This window comes from Lactuca saligna, chromosome 6 (assembly GCF_052625555.1).
Source record: "Lactuca saligna cultivar CGN05327 chromosome 6, ASM5262555v1, whole genome shotgun sequence".
NCBI lineage: Eukaryota > Viridiplantae > Streptophyta > Magnoliopsida > Asterales > Asteraceae > Lactuca > Lactuca saligna.
Window position 1 is genome coordinate 153,568,761 of NC_136422.1, and position 17,243 is coordinate 153,586,003.

The 17,243-nt window shown below is 35.0% G+C and overlaps 3 protein-coding genes across 5 annotated transcripts; 1 reads left to right on the top strand and 2 right to left on the bottom strand.

Moving 5' to 3' along the window:
• The first annotated feature begins 1,150 nt into the window (after nt 1-1,150).
• Nucleotides 1,151-4,423, top strand: LOC145000434 (Trimeric LpxA-like enzyme). 2 transcript variants are annotated; one of them, XM_078959662.1, is made up of 3 exons: nt 1,151-1,332; nt 1,737-3,940; nt 4,154-4,423. In XM_078959662.1, the coding sequence occupies exon 2, from the start codon at nt 1,786-1,788 to the stop codon at nt 3,928-3,930; it is 2,145 nt and encodes a 714-aa protein (XP_078815788.1). In that variant the 5' UTR covers nt 1,151-1,332; nt 1,737-1,785; the 3' UTR covers nt 3,931-3,940; nt 4,154-4,423. The 2 variants fall into 2 exon arrangements, with proteins under 2 accessions (XP_078815788.1, XP_078815789.1); XM_078959663.1 differs by having other exon boundaries at nt 1,744-3,940.
• Nucleotides 4,424-7,833: 3,410 nt separating this feature from the next.
• LOC145001874 (thylakoid lumenal protein (Mog1/PsbP/DUF1795-like photosystem II reaction center PsbP family protein)) lies at nt 7,834-9,234 on the bottom strand. Of its 2 annotated transcripts, none has more exons than XM_078961207.1 (5): nt 8,831-9,234; nt 8,590-8,697; nt 8,390-8,501; nt 8,082-8,309; nt 7,834-7,997 (listed from the first exon to the last, which is right to left on the bottom strand). In XM_078961207.1, the coding sequence occupies exons 1-5, from the start codon at nt 8,837-8,839 to the stop codon at nt 7,933-7,935; spliced, it is 522 nt and encodes a 173-aa protein (XP_078817333.1). In that variant the 5' UTR covers nt 8,840-9,234; the 3' UTR covers nt 7,834-7,932. The 2 variants fall into 2 exon arrangements, with proteins under 2 accessions (XP_078817333.1, XP_078817332.1); XM_078961206.1 differs by having other exon boundaries at nt 8,590-8,693; nt 8,831-9,220.
• A 308-nt stretch (nt 9,235-9,542) lies between these two features.
• LOC145002102 (Exostosin family protein) lies at nt 9,543-12,420 on the bottom strand. The gene is made up of 8 exons (XM_078961398.1): nt 11,955-12,420; nt 11,213-11,359; nt 11,069-11,133; nt 10,884-10,953; nt 10,583-10,801; nt 10,372-10,515; nt 10,162-10,297; nt 9,543-10,066 (listed from the first exon to the last, which is right to left on the bottom strand). Exons 1-8 carry the CDS (start codon nt 12,327-12,329, stop codon nt 9,837-9,839), a joined length of 1,386 nt encoding a protein of 461 aa, XP_078817524.1. The 5' UTR covers nt 12,330-12,420; the 3' UTR covers nt 9,543-9,836.
• Nucleotides 12,421-17,243: the final 4,823 nt, after the last annotated feature.

Sequence of the window (17,243 nt, forward strand, 5' to 3'; positions counted from 1 at the left end):
TTTTTATTTTTTTATTTTTTATTTATTTATTTTTTTGTCTTCCCCTCCTAACCCTCCCAAAAGTAGGAGAGTGAAAAAAACATATATTTTGTTTTCATTCCCTTCCCTTCCATCTCATAAAAAAACTCAATAACATATTTCCTGATATATTTTCATCATCTTTTGTTACACTCTTAAAAAAAACTCAAATATATAATGCATATCATCCTTACCAAATAACTCTCTCTCTCTCTCTCTCTCTCTCTATATATATATATATATATATATATATATATATATATATATATATATATATATATATATATATATATATATATAAATTATATTAACAAGGATAAGTTTCTGTATTAATATTGTTAGATTCACATTTCAAAAGTGATATGCATTTAGGGGTGTAAACGAGCCGAGCCGAGCCCGAGCCTGACAAAGCTCGAGCTCGGCTCGTTTAATTTGAGGAAGCTCGAGCTCGGTTCATGAACAATTTAGTGAGCTCACGAGCCTAATCGAGCCTAAACGAGCCTCTATGTGTGTGTGTGTGTTTGTGTATGTATGTATGTGTGTGTGTGTGTGTATATATATATATATATATATATATATATATATATATATATATATATATATATATATATATATATATATATATATATATAGGCTCGTTTAGGCTCGCGAGCCCATTAATTGAAGCTCGGCTCGAGCTCATTTAATAAACGAGCCTCATATTTAGGCTCGAGCTCGGCTCGGGCTCGTTTAATTCGATCTCGAGTCGAGCTTTAAACGAGTCGATCCCGAGTAGCTCACGAGTAGCTCGGCTCACTTACACCCCTATATGCATTAACAAATTGACTTATATAGTTAATTTTATCATATGTGTAATTTTTTTAAACAAATATATGAATTTTTTTCATTTAAAAAAGTTGGCAACTAACCAAGGAATATTTTTATTTTTATTTTTATTTTTATTTTGTGTGTTAAAACATAGTAATAAAAACCTCTATCGATAATGGAAGAATACGTCTGATGAGCATGTTCTAGTGGGTACTAATAAACAAACCACAGGTGTTTGGATTTTTTTGCAACTATAGGGTATTCTATGTACAATCTGAAAGTTGAGGGTTTAAATCTGGAAGAATGACTTAATGTTGTGAACATGATCCCTCTCTTCTCGCTGCCTACTCACGCTTCAGTTTACAGTCTCTCTCCGTTCTCTCCGCCGTACCTCTCACGACTGACATCAAAAACCATCGGAACCCGCCGTTGAGCCTGCCAAGGTCGCCTTCTCCTATTACTCCGTCGATTCCACCAAGCTTCTTCACTCCTCCCTCTCCTTAAAGCGTATGTCCTCCGCATTCCACTTTTTAATTAGATAGCCTCGTCATAAATTGTGCATTTTTTATTGTTATCTAATGTTGTTTACATTATATGTACCATCTCTAATGTATTAATTTGATTGCTGAGATGCACTTCGGTTTTGAAAATTAGGGTTATGGATACTTTTGGGGGTTTATGGAATTCGCATCGAAGGTTTTTATAAATTCGTCTACTTTAGGGGTTTTAATCTGTTTTAGTTTAACACTATTTGGTTGGTTGAGTGATTATATGGTACCTTACATAGAACATGGCTTGCAATATGTTTTCTTTCATATATGATTGCAACTACTGCGCCAAATTTAGGGTTTTTTGGCACCCAAACATGTGGATTTTCTGTTCATTAAAACCTTACAATGTTGCTTTCTTAGATTGCAGGAGGGGAAAAGAAATCCGATTGAAAATTGAAGCTGCCAAACAATGGTAGCTAAGAAAGGTGTAAAAGGAGGAGCAGCAGAAGATGGTGTAGATGATTTGCCACGAGTTCCATTGCAAGCCATTCTTTTAGCTGACAGCTTCACCACAAAGTTCCGACCTATTACCCTTGAATGTCCAAAAGTTCTTTTACCATTAGTCAACACCCCCATGATTGATTACACATTAGCATGGCTTGAATCTGCTGATGTTGAAGAGGTTTTTGTGTTTTGCTGTTCACATTCCAAGCAAATAATCAACTATTTAGACAAGTCCAAATGGGTTAATCAACCAAACTTTTCAGTCACAACAATCGAATCCCACAATTGCATTAGTGCTGGTGATGCTTTACGTTTAATATACGAACGTAATGTGATTCAAGGTGATTTCATTCTTGTTAGTGGAGACACAGTCAGCAACATGATGCTCACACAAGCCCTTCAAGAACACAAAGAGAGAAGACAAAAGGACAACAATGCTGTCATGACAATGGTCATCAAGCAATCAAAACCTTCTCAAGTTACACGCCAAACACGTCTTGGAACAGACGAATTAATCATGGCCATTGATCCTGCTACAAAGCAACTCCTGTTCTATGAAGACAAAGCAGATGATCGCAAAGGATCCTTAACTCTTGATAAGTCATTTCTTGCTCAAAACCCTTCTTTATCTTTACACAATGATAAACAAGATTGTTACATAGACATATGCTCACCAGAAGTCCTTAGTCTTTTCACTGACAATTTTGATTACCAACACCTTCGTCGCCACTTTGTGAAAGGTTTACTTGTTGATGACATCATGGGTTACAAAATCTTCACTCATGAAATCCATTCAAGTTATGCTGCTCGAATTGATAACTTTAGAAGCTATGACTCCATAAGTAAAGACATAATTCAAAGGTGGACATACCCTTTAGTGCCAGATGTTCAGTTTTCAATCAACAATGCCACCAAACTTGAGAGACACGGGATTTATCGCGCATCCAACATAACACAGTCTCGTTCTTCACAAGTGGGACCCTTTACATATATCGGGAAAGACACCTTTATTGGAAACAACACAATAATTTCAAATTCGGTTGTTGGGGATGGGTGTAAAATCGGTTCTAATGTTGCCATTGATGGATGCTATATATGGAATAATGTAACAATACAAGATGGATGCAAACTAAGACATGCAATATTATGTGATGGAGTTGTGATGAAGTCAGGGGCAGTTTTGGAACCTGGTGTTGTTTTGTCTTATAAAGTTGTTGTGGGACAAGAATTTGTTGTCCCGAGTTACTCAAAAGTTTCTTTACTTCCACAACCAGTGAAACAAGATAGTGATGAGGAGCTTGAATATGCTGATAGTAATAGTGGGATCATAGAAACAACAAACACCCTTGAAAATGGTGATTCAACAAATGATTGTGTTGTATCTGAGATTGGTAAAAATGGGCGTGGTTTCATTTGGTCAATGAGTGAAGTTGACCATGAAGAAGAATGGAGACATTCGGTTGCACCAATACCTGATTCTAAACTTATCGAGCTTACCCAAGCGGTTTATGATGATCTTGAAGCTTTAATCCAAGATGACTCTTTTCTTCCACTTTCTGATGTTAGAGAATCCGATACTGAAACTGATGATGATAATAGAGATGAGTCACAGTACTTTGAGAAAGAGGTTGAAGCGACATTCTTGAGGGGGGTTAATGAAAATGTGAAAGATGACCATATTATCCTTGAAGTGAACTCACTTCGGTTGTCATACAATATGGCTCTTGAGAATTGTGCTAGTGCTTTGTTTTATTCCATGATGAAATTGGCGCTTGATGTTTCACGTAATACTGGTAAAGATTTGGTGAAGAGCACAAATGATGTGATTTCTCAATGGGGGAAGTTGTTGAAACCTTATTTAAATGGTATTGATGATGAAATTGAAGTGATATTGAAATTTGAAGAAATGTGTTTGGAGTCAGGGAAGGAGTTTGCAATACTGTTTGTGCAGATTTTGCATGTTTTGTATGATAAAGATATAATTCAAGAGGAGGCGATTCTTAATTGGGCAAGTGAGAAAGAAGATGCAGATGAATCGGATAAAATATTCGTTAAGCAATCGGAGAAGTTTATTCAGTGGCTGAATGAGGCGTCTGAAGAAGAGGATTGAAAAAGTCAAGGTCATAAATTCGCATATTTTACATATTTGCCCCTTAGGTTTGTTTTTTATGCAGGACAAGACAAGTATATGACCTTGACTGATTTCATGTTTGTGAAAAAGACATGAATACCCTCTTCTCCTCATCCTGTGTAACAAATGCAGCTTTATATATATAAAGCTGGCTTGATATAAAGTTTTTTCTTTTTTCTTTGTGCAAATTTGTTTTGAACAGGTTGAATGAAGGAGGTGTAGAAGTGAAGAAAAACATGGTTGGTTGTTGAGTCTACCAATGAGTTGGTTTTTTGGGTTGTTGAAATCTATGTTTGTGCTTACATTTTGGATGATTTAAGATTTAAACATAGATTTAGATTTTGGTAGAAATTTAGGTAAGATTGATGATATCATACGGTTATTTAATTCCTATCATGGGAGAGTGAGTTTGTCCTTGCTATTTTGTGTCAACTGGGATATTTATTTTTGCAAGTATTTATTTTTGCAAGTATGTTGATCTTCATGGGTATGATCTCTTAGCTTCTATTGATTGATGGCAGTAATGGATCCAAATATTTGTTTCAATAATTAAAGATTAACACATAGATGCAAGAAATATGAAACTTAAAAAGCGCCTAATATCGCATTCCCAACAAATTTTGTGTTATGGGTTTTCATATTTTATTATCTCAAATTTAAATCCCTAATTCACATTCCAGTTTCGTTTGTCGGGTATTCATTCTTATTATGTAATCGTATTTTTTTATTTCTTGTTTTTTGTATGAAAATGGTATCAAAATTCAAAACAATCCCGTCAATCGAGTAATGGGGGTTAGTGTCCTCTTCAACATGGTTAGAAATGTGTTTCATTGAAAAGTCGTGTAGTACAACAAAAGAAGCAGCATACCCAAGAAAATCCTATATTACTTGGTTGGAAATGTGTTTCAATCGAGTAATGGGGGTTAGTGTCCTCTTCAATTATGTGGTATTTGACAACATATTGGTTCGTGAATGGAGGACAGAGCTCGTGATTCAAGAAACGTTGTCATTTACAACATGAGATACCTAATCCAATAAACACTTCATTTGATGTATCGTCAATAAGTTATTCAAATCTCTTTCGCAAAAGAAAAAAAGTTATTCAAACCCTTATACGAGATGCTATTAAAATATGGAGTTAGCAAAAGCCAATATGCAAGAAGGATTTTCAAAATTAGACACCAGATTGTCAATAATTTGTGATGTTCACATTTGATTAATATAATTAGTACTTTGAAGTTTGAATTTTAGAAAACAGAGTTTTTAGTATATAATTTGACAATACTTTCGAAAATAATGTCACAAGAAGATGATTATCTTAATTTATGGGGAGGGATAGTGGAGGGTTGGTGTGTGTCAATTGGGAGTTGGAATGGATAATAAGTTTATTGTGTAATAAGCTAGAATTAAAAACATTGTAACACAAAAAGAAGACACCTACTTAGGTATGGTCAGGTAAACCTGCGTATTATTTTTGCTTAAAGTTTTTAGATGTTCCACATACACTAAATTCGATAATGGAAAGTTGAAACCTTGAGCATTCGAAATGTGTATTTCTAAGGTTCAAAGTTTGAGTGACATGTTTCAAGTTGTGGAGTCCAAAGACGCGTAAAGTCATTGTTAGTAGAGATGTTACTTTTGATGAAAATATACGCTTCATAGATAGTCCAATTCCAAGCCACAAGAGAATGATGTGGATGAAAAGAATGATGAGTCCTCAAATTCAGGTGGAGCTTCCTACTACACACACCAATACAACATTATTCTTCTTCTGATGGTGAAGATGAAGGTGGTTCGTAATCAAATACATCACCACTTCAATCCATTCATGCATTGCAAGAAATCGAGAAAGGAAACAAATTGTACCTCCTATGAGATATGTTACTGATATGGTTGCATATGCATTGAATGTTGCATCGGATATGAGTAGGTTGATGAGCCCTCAACTTATAGTGGAGCAAATAATTCAGAGGATGCGGATAAGTGGATTGTTCTTGTGCATGATCAGTACTTAGGATCTTGTTCATGTACTTAAGGTTAAGAAGGTTGTTTGATGCAAATGGGTTTATAAAAAGGAAGGATGGAATATTTCAAGGCACAACTTATAGCAAATGGGCGTAGTCAAGTTTTGGTATCGACTTTACTGATGTATTCTTTACCATCGTCAATCATACTTCTAATTGTTAATGTGTGGTGTTTAGTCTATTCTACACAAAATTTACCTCATATATATATATATATATATATATATATATATATATATATATATATATATATATATATATATATATATATATATATATATATATATATATTTGAACCGGCAAATTTATTAAATAATCCTGCCGCCTAGCAAGTTACTAGACGGAGGGCAGGAGAAACAACAAAAGTACAACTTACACTACATCCCATCTAACTTTCTCACGCACAACTTAATGGACATGAAATATATAAAAGTCAATTAATTAACAAATAATGAAATGCATTATTACATTCTTATATAATATATTACAAAATTTGATTAATACTTTTAACTTGGAAAATAAAGTTTTCAATATATAATTTGACAATGTTTCTTATATACTTTAGACAAATTGCAATAAATTCATTAAATTAGTGGAAAATTTTGATTTGGACAATATATTTTTTTTCTCCCAGTTAAATCACTATATTTACAATTTTATTATAATATCAACCAACTGATTGGTTCTCATGTTCTCCGGGTAATCATTCTTCCCAAATTGCAATAAAGTCAGTAAGTTTATCAAAATTTCGATTTTAACAATGTGTTTTGTTTTTCTCAATCATGTTATTACATTTACAATTTTGTTGCAATGTCAACCAATTAACTAGTTACCATTGATCTAGCAAGTTACCAAATAAATGACAAGTCAATATTGTGATGTGGAAGTCACGTCGGATCTTATGTGGCAGAATTAAGTTTCAAATATAGGGTGTGCATCGAACCTAGTTTCAAATATCTGCTTGTCTTCTTCTAGTCTTCTCATCAAAGTATTTCTTTGCAAATGATGTCTGAAGGTCGATCCAGTGGTTCAAACTCACTTAAAAGTCAGTGAAAGGGTTGTACTCACCCTTTCAGGAAATGTTATTGGTTTAGAAGCTCAATTTGTACAATAAGTAAATGAAAACCCCTACAAGGTGGATCCGAGAGATGCTTAGTAAGTTTGAACCACTAGATTAACATTATCAGGGTCTTCATTTAATTGTTTTATAAATCAAGCTTCTAAACCACAATATCATCCACTGAAAAGTGTAACTAAGTCTTTTTTGTTGACTTGTAAGTGAATTTGAACAATTGGACCGACCTTTCAGACGTCAATTGTGAAGAAGAACTCTGACAAGAAGAAGAAGATAAGAAGATGTGTGATGGATTCGATGGAAATCCTATATTGAAACTCAATCCTGCTGCATAAGATCTGACGTGATTTTCACATCACAATATTGTCATGTTATTTATTTGGTAATGTGTTAGATCGATGGTAACCAATCAATTGGTTCACATTGCAACAAAATTATAAATGTAATGATATAATTGAAAAAAAACAAGGTGTCAAAATAAAAATTAAAAAAAAAAATTGGTAGACTTAATGATTTTATTGCAATTTACGAAGATTTGTTATAGGGAGAACAAAAAGAACTCTTATTTTGATTCATATTGTAACAAAATTGTAAATAAAATGAATTAGTTCACTTAGTGACTTCATTGCAATTTACCCGATACTTTTAAAAAAAGAATGGTACTTTCAAGATCACAAAAATTCTCATCCATGATTTTGCTATTTCGCTTTGTTTCAATCATCTTGCTGACTATCTTTCAAACCCCAAAGTGTTATTATATTTTTCAAGCATGTCGATCATGGGTTGCTTCAAAATTCAAAACTAAAATATAATGTTTTCAATGGCACGTTTATACAACAAGATCATGTATACAGTATACTATCATCTGTATGTTGCCTCCCTCTATACAACCCTAAAAGAATCCGCTATCTTTTTCAGGTCCTTGTTGTGCCTCTTCCATTGTAGACCTGCAAAGATTAAGTAATTAACACGTTAATGAATGTAAGCAATCTTTCAAGATTCAAAACTTATATGGATTTCATTTTCATTACCATTTGCAAGAACATTGAACAAATAGAGACGATTTCCAGCAGCAGTGGCTGTGATCAAACAGTGTGGTGGTTCTAACTCGAACTGATAATACTTTCTTCCTGAATATTCTTTAACTTGACTGCTCACCACTTTACCTTCTACATTCTCTCCAATTACTTCTGGTCCAAATGCACTGATCACTTTCTCTGGAGTTCCGATCTTCTCTATCCTGGCATCATCCTCTAGATCTATGTATTAAATGACGTAATAGAATGTTTAGTTATGCAGAAAAAACGATAAGTTTATTTTTTTTGAAGGGTGAACTCACAATCTGCGAATCTGAGAACTGGTGCAACGACGACGAACAGGCGTCCGTCACTTGGGCTACTGAATCTCAGATCAATCTCCGTTCCTCCAAGATCAGCTATCGATACTGGTGTCTGGAAAAGATGATAGACAAATCACCAAACCGTTGCTGATTTCTTAACGTTATCGAATGATTCAGAAGGGATGATAATCAATTGTTACCTCTTCCCAACCATCAGGCACTGAAAAGGCGTACGGAATGATCGGACTCCAGCCAACTCCATGGCCGCCGGACTTCTCATCTGGTCGGCGGTAAGTCCTCCAACCTGTCTGATCATGTTTTAACATCGTGAAGATGAATAACAAAATTGATTAAGAATATATGATTGATGATTTTGGTATAATTGTAAGAGTTTTCATATTCCCTAATTGATTGTGTATCTAGGATTAAAAGGGGACAAACCTTGTTCATTAGGTTCAGATAAGCCTGGAATTCTACCGGCTAAAAGTCCTTGCTTGACGACGGCCAATCCCTCTTTAGGGAATCCTAATATTGCTGAAGACACCAATGAAGCTCCAGATACGATTGCTGTTCTTCTTCTCAAAACCTCACACCCGTTTTCTTCTGAACTGATTCTTTCAGGGGAGGAGGAACTAGAAGCAACAACAGGAAGGTTTTGGTTCCTGGTTTTTAATGGAAACCCGAAACTTGTAAATCCAATTGTGCCCATCTTTCGAAGGGCTTCTGGTAGAATGATATCGTAAAAAAGATTGAGGGTGTTTCCTTTTTAGTCTGTAGAATGTAGATCTTCTTCTTCTTCAACAACTTATGCACAATGTTTGATAGTTTGTATTTTGGTAGTTTACTGTATGTTCTATTTTCATGGTGGGAATTCACTTATCTGAAAATGGTCACCATCTGGCTTCGAATTGGCCACGTCTTCAAGTACAAGACTCGTGTTCTATGTGTTTTTTAATTTTTTTTTTTGTTTATATAATCGCATATTTTGCAAAAAGATATTAGTAAAATAATAAATTTAAAAGCCTGCCTGGCAAAACGTAACTTTTCTGAAATCTCATAATGCATTGATTAATTTTCCTCATTTGGGTGCAATTTGTATAACTATTACATGAGAGAAATACCATATTATGTTAATTAAAGCTAATCACAAAAATTACAAAAAATTGAAACCACCTCTTCAACTTTAATTACAAAATAACAACGTATAGGTCAACATAACAACTCAAGTCTTAGCAACCTCAAACAAATAAATAGATAAATTGACCCAAACTCAATTGTCATCTTGTAACTATAATACAACAAACCAATCAAAATTTCCATTATATCGAGGAATTGTTGTAATTCTTCCTAAATAGCCATATCATTTACATCACCATGACTAGCTTCTCATATCACATTAAAACTACAACTCTTGTATTCTATGAATCCTCTCCATTTTTTCAAAGTTTTAAGGCAAAGGCATGGGTGGTTTCCATTTGTAGAATTCCACCAAATCTCTATTAACTATCGATCCATTATGCAGCCAAAATGTTTCACTTGACTGATGAAATTGTCTTGTTTTCCTTTGAAGCTCCCACAATATCCCACTAAAAGCAGAACACGCCTCCGAATCAGGACCATATACCCATAAACATCTCAACTTTCTTCCTCGAGCAATCATCTCCTCTATCCGTTTATCTAACAACACCATAACCAAAAAGGTCAACAACTATACCAAAAAGTCAACATACTTAATGCCAATTTAAGGGATCATGTCATAACATCAAACAAACCTGGTATGGACTCCAAATACTCCAAAAGCTGAACACCAATTCTTGAAGATGGCCATTTGATTGATACTTGGGAGTAGTCAACAACATTCTGAAATGGTAACTCTGCATGATCTGATAACAGCACAGGCACACACTCCTGTTTTTCATTAAAAAAAAAAAATTCAATTATTCAACAAACCCTCATTTTGCAAGTTTAATAAAAACACATACCACAAAAAAGGACTCATAAAAGCGAAGAGTCCAAGATGACTCCCCACGTGGGGCCAAACAAAACTTAGCATTCCGCAGGTGTAGAAAGTAATCGGCCTTCCCCAATTTTTCAGGACCGCTAAACTTCAACTCTGGAGATTCCAACTGTAGAAAACAGACAGTTTCAGTGACAGTGACAGTGACAGAGACAGAGGAAAAAGTAAGTAAATACCTTATGTGGGAATTGTTTAGCAAGATCAATTAATTGAAGACGGCCTGATTTTCCTTGTGCACGACCTAAGTAGTTTGCCAAGTATTTTCTTTTTGATAATGGCAAGGGTTCTACCAGCCTTACCCCATGAGTTGTCATTCCATCATCAACATTTCCAGGGATAATTATGTCTTTCCATGTATTGAAGGCACTTGTGTCTCGCTTATCTGTCCTGTCTCCCTGTTTATTATGCAAACATTTTTTTTACTCCAATATAAATCAAGAAAACACCTTATGCAAGTCTTATTTTGTATTCACTAACCTCAGGAGTTAGGATTATTGAGCGGTTTATGTAGGTAGCCCATGATTTGAATAGGTGGGCCCCTGCACCACTGACAGATAGTAATAGTATCATAGTAGTAATTGTAAGTCATCATACTTATGTTATAAAAACTGACAACAAGAATAATAATTGATGAAATTGGTTATAATTGTAAGTAATCAGACCTTGGAAACACAAATATGTGGTTGCGACCACCTGATAACCTGAAATATGGCATTTGGCTTAATACCTGAGAGCAAGAGGGTGCTAAATTAGAAATCTTTTAACTTAACTATTTCTAAATTAAAGTACAATTTCTTATGATATACCTTAACATAAGTTTGGTTTATCTCTTTATCATTAAGACCACCCATCATCCGAACACATTTAACATAAGATGGTACGAAGAACAGATCAGCTTCTGCTTTCTTGTGTGTACGAAACCTTGATTTAAGTAGAAGCTTGTGGATCTTGACCTATAATTTCATGTCAGTGTCAAAAGACAAGAACTTAGTATACCCTTCAAACAAAAATAGGATACAGAACACTTAACATTATCAATTTATATAAATGTGCAATCTTTCAAGAACATGGTTTTAATCACAATAAGATAATCCTGTTCTATGTCAAATCTGATAGAAAAATAAAAACTGGACTGGTTATCTGATGCAAAGGATAAAATTCATGTGAAACTCTACCAAAATACAAGAATGCTATAACTGTGACCAGATGTGCTTGTAAAAACCTGATGAAGGAAGGTTATCTTCAAATTTACAAACTAATTTCATCAGTTCAGAATGGTAACTTGTTATATGCAATTCAAATTGAGTTCGCATCCTATACATCGTCGCCAGATTAAATTGATGTTTCAGCTTTTGATCAGGGCAGAAGTGAATCATGTAAAACAACAACTAATCCCAATAAACCAGTAACATATAATTTCGGCAAATCGACTATAGTTGAAGAACAGATTAGCACCCTTCATTCAATAAGTTGCACAAGTAAGATGAAATTGACGATCTATAGGTTCCATGAACTCTGGTAAACACGAAAAAAGGGAAATTGAATTACCTGAGTACCCCATTGGCCCTTGAGGCAAGAATCGGCCGAAATCGTTCCATCACGACCATACAAGAGCTGTTTTAGGCCGTCGATCTCATTCTCATCATAGATGTAGATTTTGAGGGAGATGTAGGACCCATATCCGCGGCGAGGCCACCGTACTGAACCCTCATCTTCTGAGAAACGTATAATGTTGGATTCATATCCATTGCCATCGAAGGATGAAGAGGAAGAAATGGAGGAGGGGAATGATTGGTCTAAGAGTCTGGTGGCGAAAAAGGTAACGGCGATGAGGGCTAGGGCTCCGATCTGGTGTGAGCGAGTGCAGGGTGTTGAGGAAGGAGGTCCGAACACTCTGCTCTTGATGTTGACTGTGCTGCCCATTGCTTTGTTCGACTATCAGTAGCAGGAAGTTAAGCGACTCATACTGTGTCTGGGAGTGAGAGATTTGGAGGAAGAAGGAAACGACGACGTCGTTCTCTTTTATTGATGTTTAATCACAAGAATGAGTTAATAAGAAAATAATAAATTTCAACACTGTATTATTAACAGTATTAAGCAATCTAACCACAATTTAATATGTATTTGAAGAAAAGTAATTAAAAAGAATTATTTTGTTAAAAATAACCACTTAGTACGGAATTGTCAATCGATATTTTGAAAAAACACATTTTCAGATTGACATTTCGGAGTAACATTCTCGATTTCATACAATATTTTTGGATTTCGATAAAAACTTTGGAATTTCAAGAACAAGTCCAAATCTGATGAACAATTCTGAAATTTCAAGAAAAAAATTAATCTTTTACTTAAATCTAACAAAAAGTTCAACAAACATAGTTAATATGATCTATATACGAGATTAATGTATAAAATCAAGCATTTGACTAAAAATCAATGACATTGAACACTTCGAAGGACATTTCCGACATAAATAGAGATATTTCTTTTGAAAAAATAAAACCAAAAATGAATTATGTCCGGAATATAGTATTTGGGAGTAAATGGTCATTTTTCAAAAACTGAAAAAAATAATTATAAAAAAAAATAAATAAAAACTCATTTATAATAGTTAGTTTACTCAGTTCCCTTATTTTTTTTACTACAAACACACACCCACTAATCATACTACTAATTCCACTTCTTTTGTCCACATGAGACTTGAAACCTCGATCGTTTAAAAAATAAACATTGTTCCAATACTTTTGATATTGTTAGGCTACAAACCATTTGGTATCTCATGCACGTATTTAATTACTTAGAACCAAGGGAATCTATCTTTCCCAGCCATACCAAGTCTCAACCCTCTTGTCACTTATTTGTCACATTCGTTTTTCTCTTTCTTCTTAATCTATCTTTCACAACCCTCAATACAAGGATTCCATATTTCCTAACCCGCTCTCAACGTACAAATACTAAAACATGTGGTACAAATCACCATTTGGCTAAACCCGCACCATTACGGCCCCCACTTTCACGGAATGGCGCTACCCGTACCCACGGTATTGAGCCCACCAATGGCTACCATTCTCCATGTTTGCTCATACTTTGTGCACCCTTATGTTTTTTTGGCACATAATCATTAAAATTGTTTACCATGAATCCCTTATATTTGTGTATCTCTTCCAAAAAAAATCCAACAAACCAGGAAATCCGAAGAAAAAAAAAACAAGAAACGATTTATGGGTTTGACTCATCAGAAACGAAATCAAACACCTAAAAAATGATTTCTTCCAAAAAGGTTTTCATGTCCTTCGATTTTTTAACATCACAAAAATCAGATTTTGATGAACACCCACGAACGATTTCATATTCTTCAGAGTTTTCTATGTGTTCGTTTGTGTGTATGTGCTTTTGAAAATAAAACCCAAAAACGGTTTTTGAGTTTGACTTGTTGGAAGTATGCCCAATGTCATAAGTTAGTGATATTTTTAGAAATAGCATGGTCCTTTTAGGTTACACGAAGATATGATTTACGAATAAAATGATAAAAGGAAAATTAGAGGGACTAGTTTATTATCTTGTCACCTTATGTCTAGTTAATTAGAAACTAAATGAAGGGTCTAAGTGTAATTATGCTTGGTTTGAAACTTTGAATTGGTAAGTATTTATCCCTTGGATTAACATATAAGTATACCAATTAAAATAGATAAATAGCAATCTAACCAATAGAGCAGTTCCTTAAGACTTGAGAACTGGACATATTATTTTTCCCTCTCATTCTCATGTTTTCTCTTGCTCTCTCTCTCTCTCTCTCTCTCTCTCTCTCTCTCTCTCTCTCTCCCTCTCTCATATCCAAGTTAGGGTTTGTGTCTTAGCCAAAAAAAGAAGAAGAATGGAAAGTCTTGTTTGCTTGATCATTGTTCTTCAGAGTTACTACATTAGTAACATCCATTTTCCTGGTACGTAATCTATCATGGTTTTATTTTACTTATTCGTTGAAATCTGAAAACTGATAATCTGTTGTTAAGCGTAAAAGATGTGAGGCGTCTTTTTATAGGTATGGTGCGCCTTGTCCCATGGGTTGAACGTATTTTTAGGTTTTGGGGCTATTTATGCATCGTTAACCCCTAGGGTTAGCTCATTCTCAGCCTTCATCAACCCCTTAAGAGAACTTCAAAAACCCTAGCCTTTTCTCCCTTGTTTTGAGCCTTGGAATCCTTTTGTGAGCTTATTTTTCCATTTTGGTGGTTGAAGCTTGTAGATCAAGAGTTTTTTTGGTGCATAGAAGGAAGGTTCAAGTGTAGATCCAACAAGGTTGCATCTTTTCTAGACCTTTGTGAGTATAAAGCTTCAAACTTTCTTTTTGATTAATTAGATCTTGCTTTATATCACATTATAAGCTTTTTGGTCTCTTTTGTTGGTGATCTTGGAGTTGAGAGAACACCAACATCTTGTGAGCACTTTGGGATACTCCTTAGACCTCATGGACTAGAAAAGTTGGGACCTTTTTGTCCCCCCTTTAAGACATGTAAGTTATGTTGGTTTTTTAGGTCATTATGGTGCATAAAGTTTACATCTTGCATGATTAGGATGTCTTAATGGATAAAGTTGGAAACGTTATCCATTAATACATGGTTAGGGACCGGTTCAGGAAGTTTCAGCTTTGACTTAATGGAATAACTCGAAAATCCCGTAAGAAGTGAATCTAACGCGACATGTCTTTTCCATGAGTGACGCGTTTTTGGAAATTTTTTGAAATACACCTTTTTAGACTTGGATCCCGACTAACTTGTCTTTTAGTGGGCATGGGGCGCCTGTTTGACTAAATATATACATTTTGACTAAGTTTGACCTTATGACAAACTTTAGGGTTTTAGGTCATAGACTAAGGTTTGACATTTTATTTAATTTTAAGTGGTTTGTGAGACCAACCTTCACATTTCATGCAAGTTGTAGTGGTTATCTATTTTATATATGAGGTAAGTCTTCTCACTAACCTATGTAGGACACGAGGTGTCGATATATGTTTGTTGTCTTTGTGACTATTGTTTGTAAGTTTGTATGTTTGATGGGTGGCACCCAAATATTTAGGGTGGGGACCTATTATTCACGACGCGGTCCAATATGCAGGGAGATGGCCATTATTCGGGATGAGGTCCAATATTCAAGGTGGGGTCCATTATTTTGTGTTCTTTGAGAACTCACTAAGTTTTATGCTTACTATTTTAAGTATTAATGCTTTAGGTACTTGTGGTACCAAAGAGAAGAGCCCCAACTGATTGCATCGCATCCACTGGACATTCCATATTGTCCGTTTTTATGATTTTACTCTGATATTTGATTGGAAATTCAAACTCATACTCTGATTATCTTTTGATGGAATAATATTTGAATGGTTTTGCTATATTTAAAAAAATTGAAAATTTATTTTGGATTTTGGGATGTTACAACATTAGATTGACTCTAGTTAATGGATAGGGTGTGTCGTAGCCTCTTAGGTTTTTAATAAGAGTATTAAAAAATAAAATTTATTATTATATAATAATCTAATAAATTTAAAAAGAATGACAAAAAAACTCGTTTAAGTACACTTAAGAGATAGAAACTAACTACTATTACTTTTAGAGGCGAAATCCTCAACGAAACCATTAAATAAGGACTACTTTTACAAGTTGAAACCTTTTTGGAACTTAGTCAAAGAAAACTACAAACTATATGAATTATTTTTGCAGTTTTCTCTACATTTGAGATAAAGTTACAAAACTGGTTCATATGTTTACAAAATCACCACAAATGGTCTTTATGAAGAATTTGTTAGACTAATGGTCTTTAAATTTGAAAAACCTTACATACATAGTGTAGCACTTGGTTCATGGTACGTATTCCTTGTAATTAATAATTCTTAAATTAATGCAATTTGCCTTGGACTCGGCGAGTTGAAGGACCAACTCGCCAAGTAAGAGCGGGATGAGACCCGGGGTCTGAGCTTTGGACTCGACGAGTCGGTTCCCGGACTCGGCGAGTAGGCCCTGTTTGGGCAAAAACCCTAACCCAGGTGTGTGCACCCTATTTAAGCACTCTAACTCGGCCTCCCTTGTCCCTAACACTTCCAAAGAGCTGTAGAGCGAAACCTTAGCCCCCATATTATTCTTGTGAGTGATTTTGCTTGGTGAAGGAAGTTTGGAGCTTAGAAGAAGAAGGAGGAGGTTGAAGAGTGCAAGGAGGGGAGTAGATCCGAAATCTACACTGTGAGAAGCTTCCATTCAGGTAGAAAAGTTCCTACCTTGATCACTAGTTCATTAGATACCATTTTTGTCCCAAATTGGTGGTTTTCAAGCCCTAAAACACCAAACTCCATGTGTTTATGCTTAATGATCCGAAAGGACTTTAGATCTAGACCTTATGGACATATTAGAAGCACAAAGTTTCTGTGGTTAAAGTGATTGAGGTCCCCATTAAGTGTATGACCTCATAAAGAGCTTGGATTTGCCTTTTGGAGCTTGTAGGGCCATGCATGCACGTAAAGTTTGCAACTTTACGTAATAAGCATGCCCTAGGAACATTGATCTATGGTTTTGAAGCATGCATGTCTCAGATTTGGTCTATATGGGAAATGGGTCAATGGACTCGCCGAGTCCCAAAGTGGAACTTGGCGAGTTCTTTGAAGATGGCCTTAGACTCAGCGAGTTGGATGAACAACTCGGCGAGTCCTATGAAGATTGCCTGGTACTCGGCGAGTTGTTCTTCAAACTCGGTGAGTCAGATGAACAGTTACTGAGTAAGAGGGGTTTAGGTGTTGAAGGTCCAACCCTTCGTATCTGCACTAATTAGCAATCTAACGTGTAGCAATAGTCC

Excerpts from the sequence above, each read along its gene's own strand:
- LOC145002102 (XM_078961398.1), bottom strand. The coding sequence starts at position 12,329 with ATGGGCAGCACAGTCAACATCAAGAGCAGAGTGTTCGGACCTCCTTCC. Across the intron at positions 11,360-11,954 it reads AGGGCCAATGGGGTACTCAG|GTCAAGATCCACAAGCTTCT; the intron begins GTAATTCAATTT and ends ATGAAATTATAG. Across the intron at positions 10,067-10,161 it reads GTATTTGGAGTCCATACCAG|ATAAACGGATAGAGGAGATG; the intron begins GTTTGTTTGATG and ends TGGTGTTGTTAG.
- LOC145000434 (XM_078959662.1), top strand. The coding sequence starts at position 1,786 with ATGGTAGCTAAGAAAGGTGTAAAAGGAGGAGCAGCAGAAGATGGTGTA.
- LOC145001874 (XM_078961206.1), bottom strand. The coding sequence starts at position 9,098 with ATGGGCACAATTGGATTTACAAGTTTCGGGTTTCCATTAAAAACCAGG. Across the intron at positions 8,694-8,830 it reads ATCTGAACCTAATGAACAAG|GTTGGAGGACTTACCGCCGA; the intron begins GTTTGTCCCCTT and ends ATGATCAGACAG. Across the intron at positions 8,502-8,589 it reads TGCCTGATGGTTGGGAAGAG|ACACCAGTATCGATAGCTGA; the intron begins GTAACAATTGAT and ends CATCTTTTCCAG.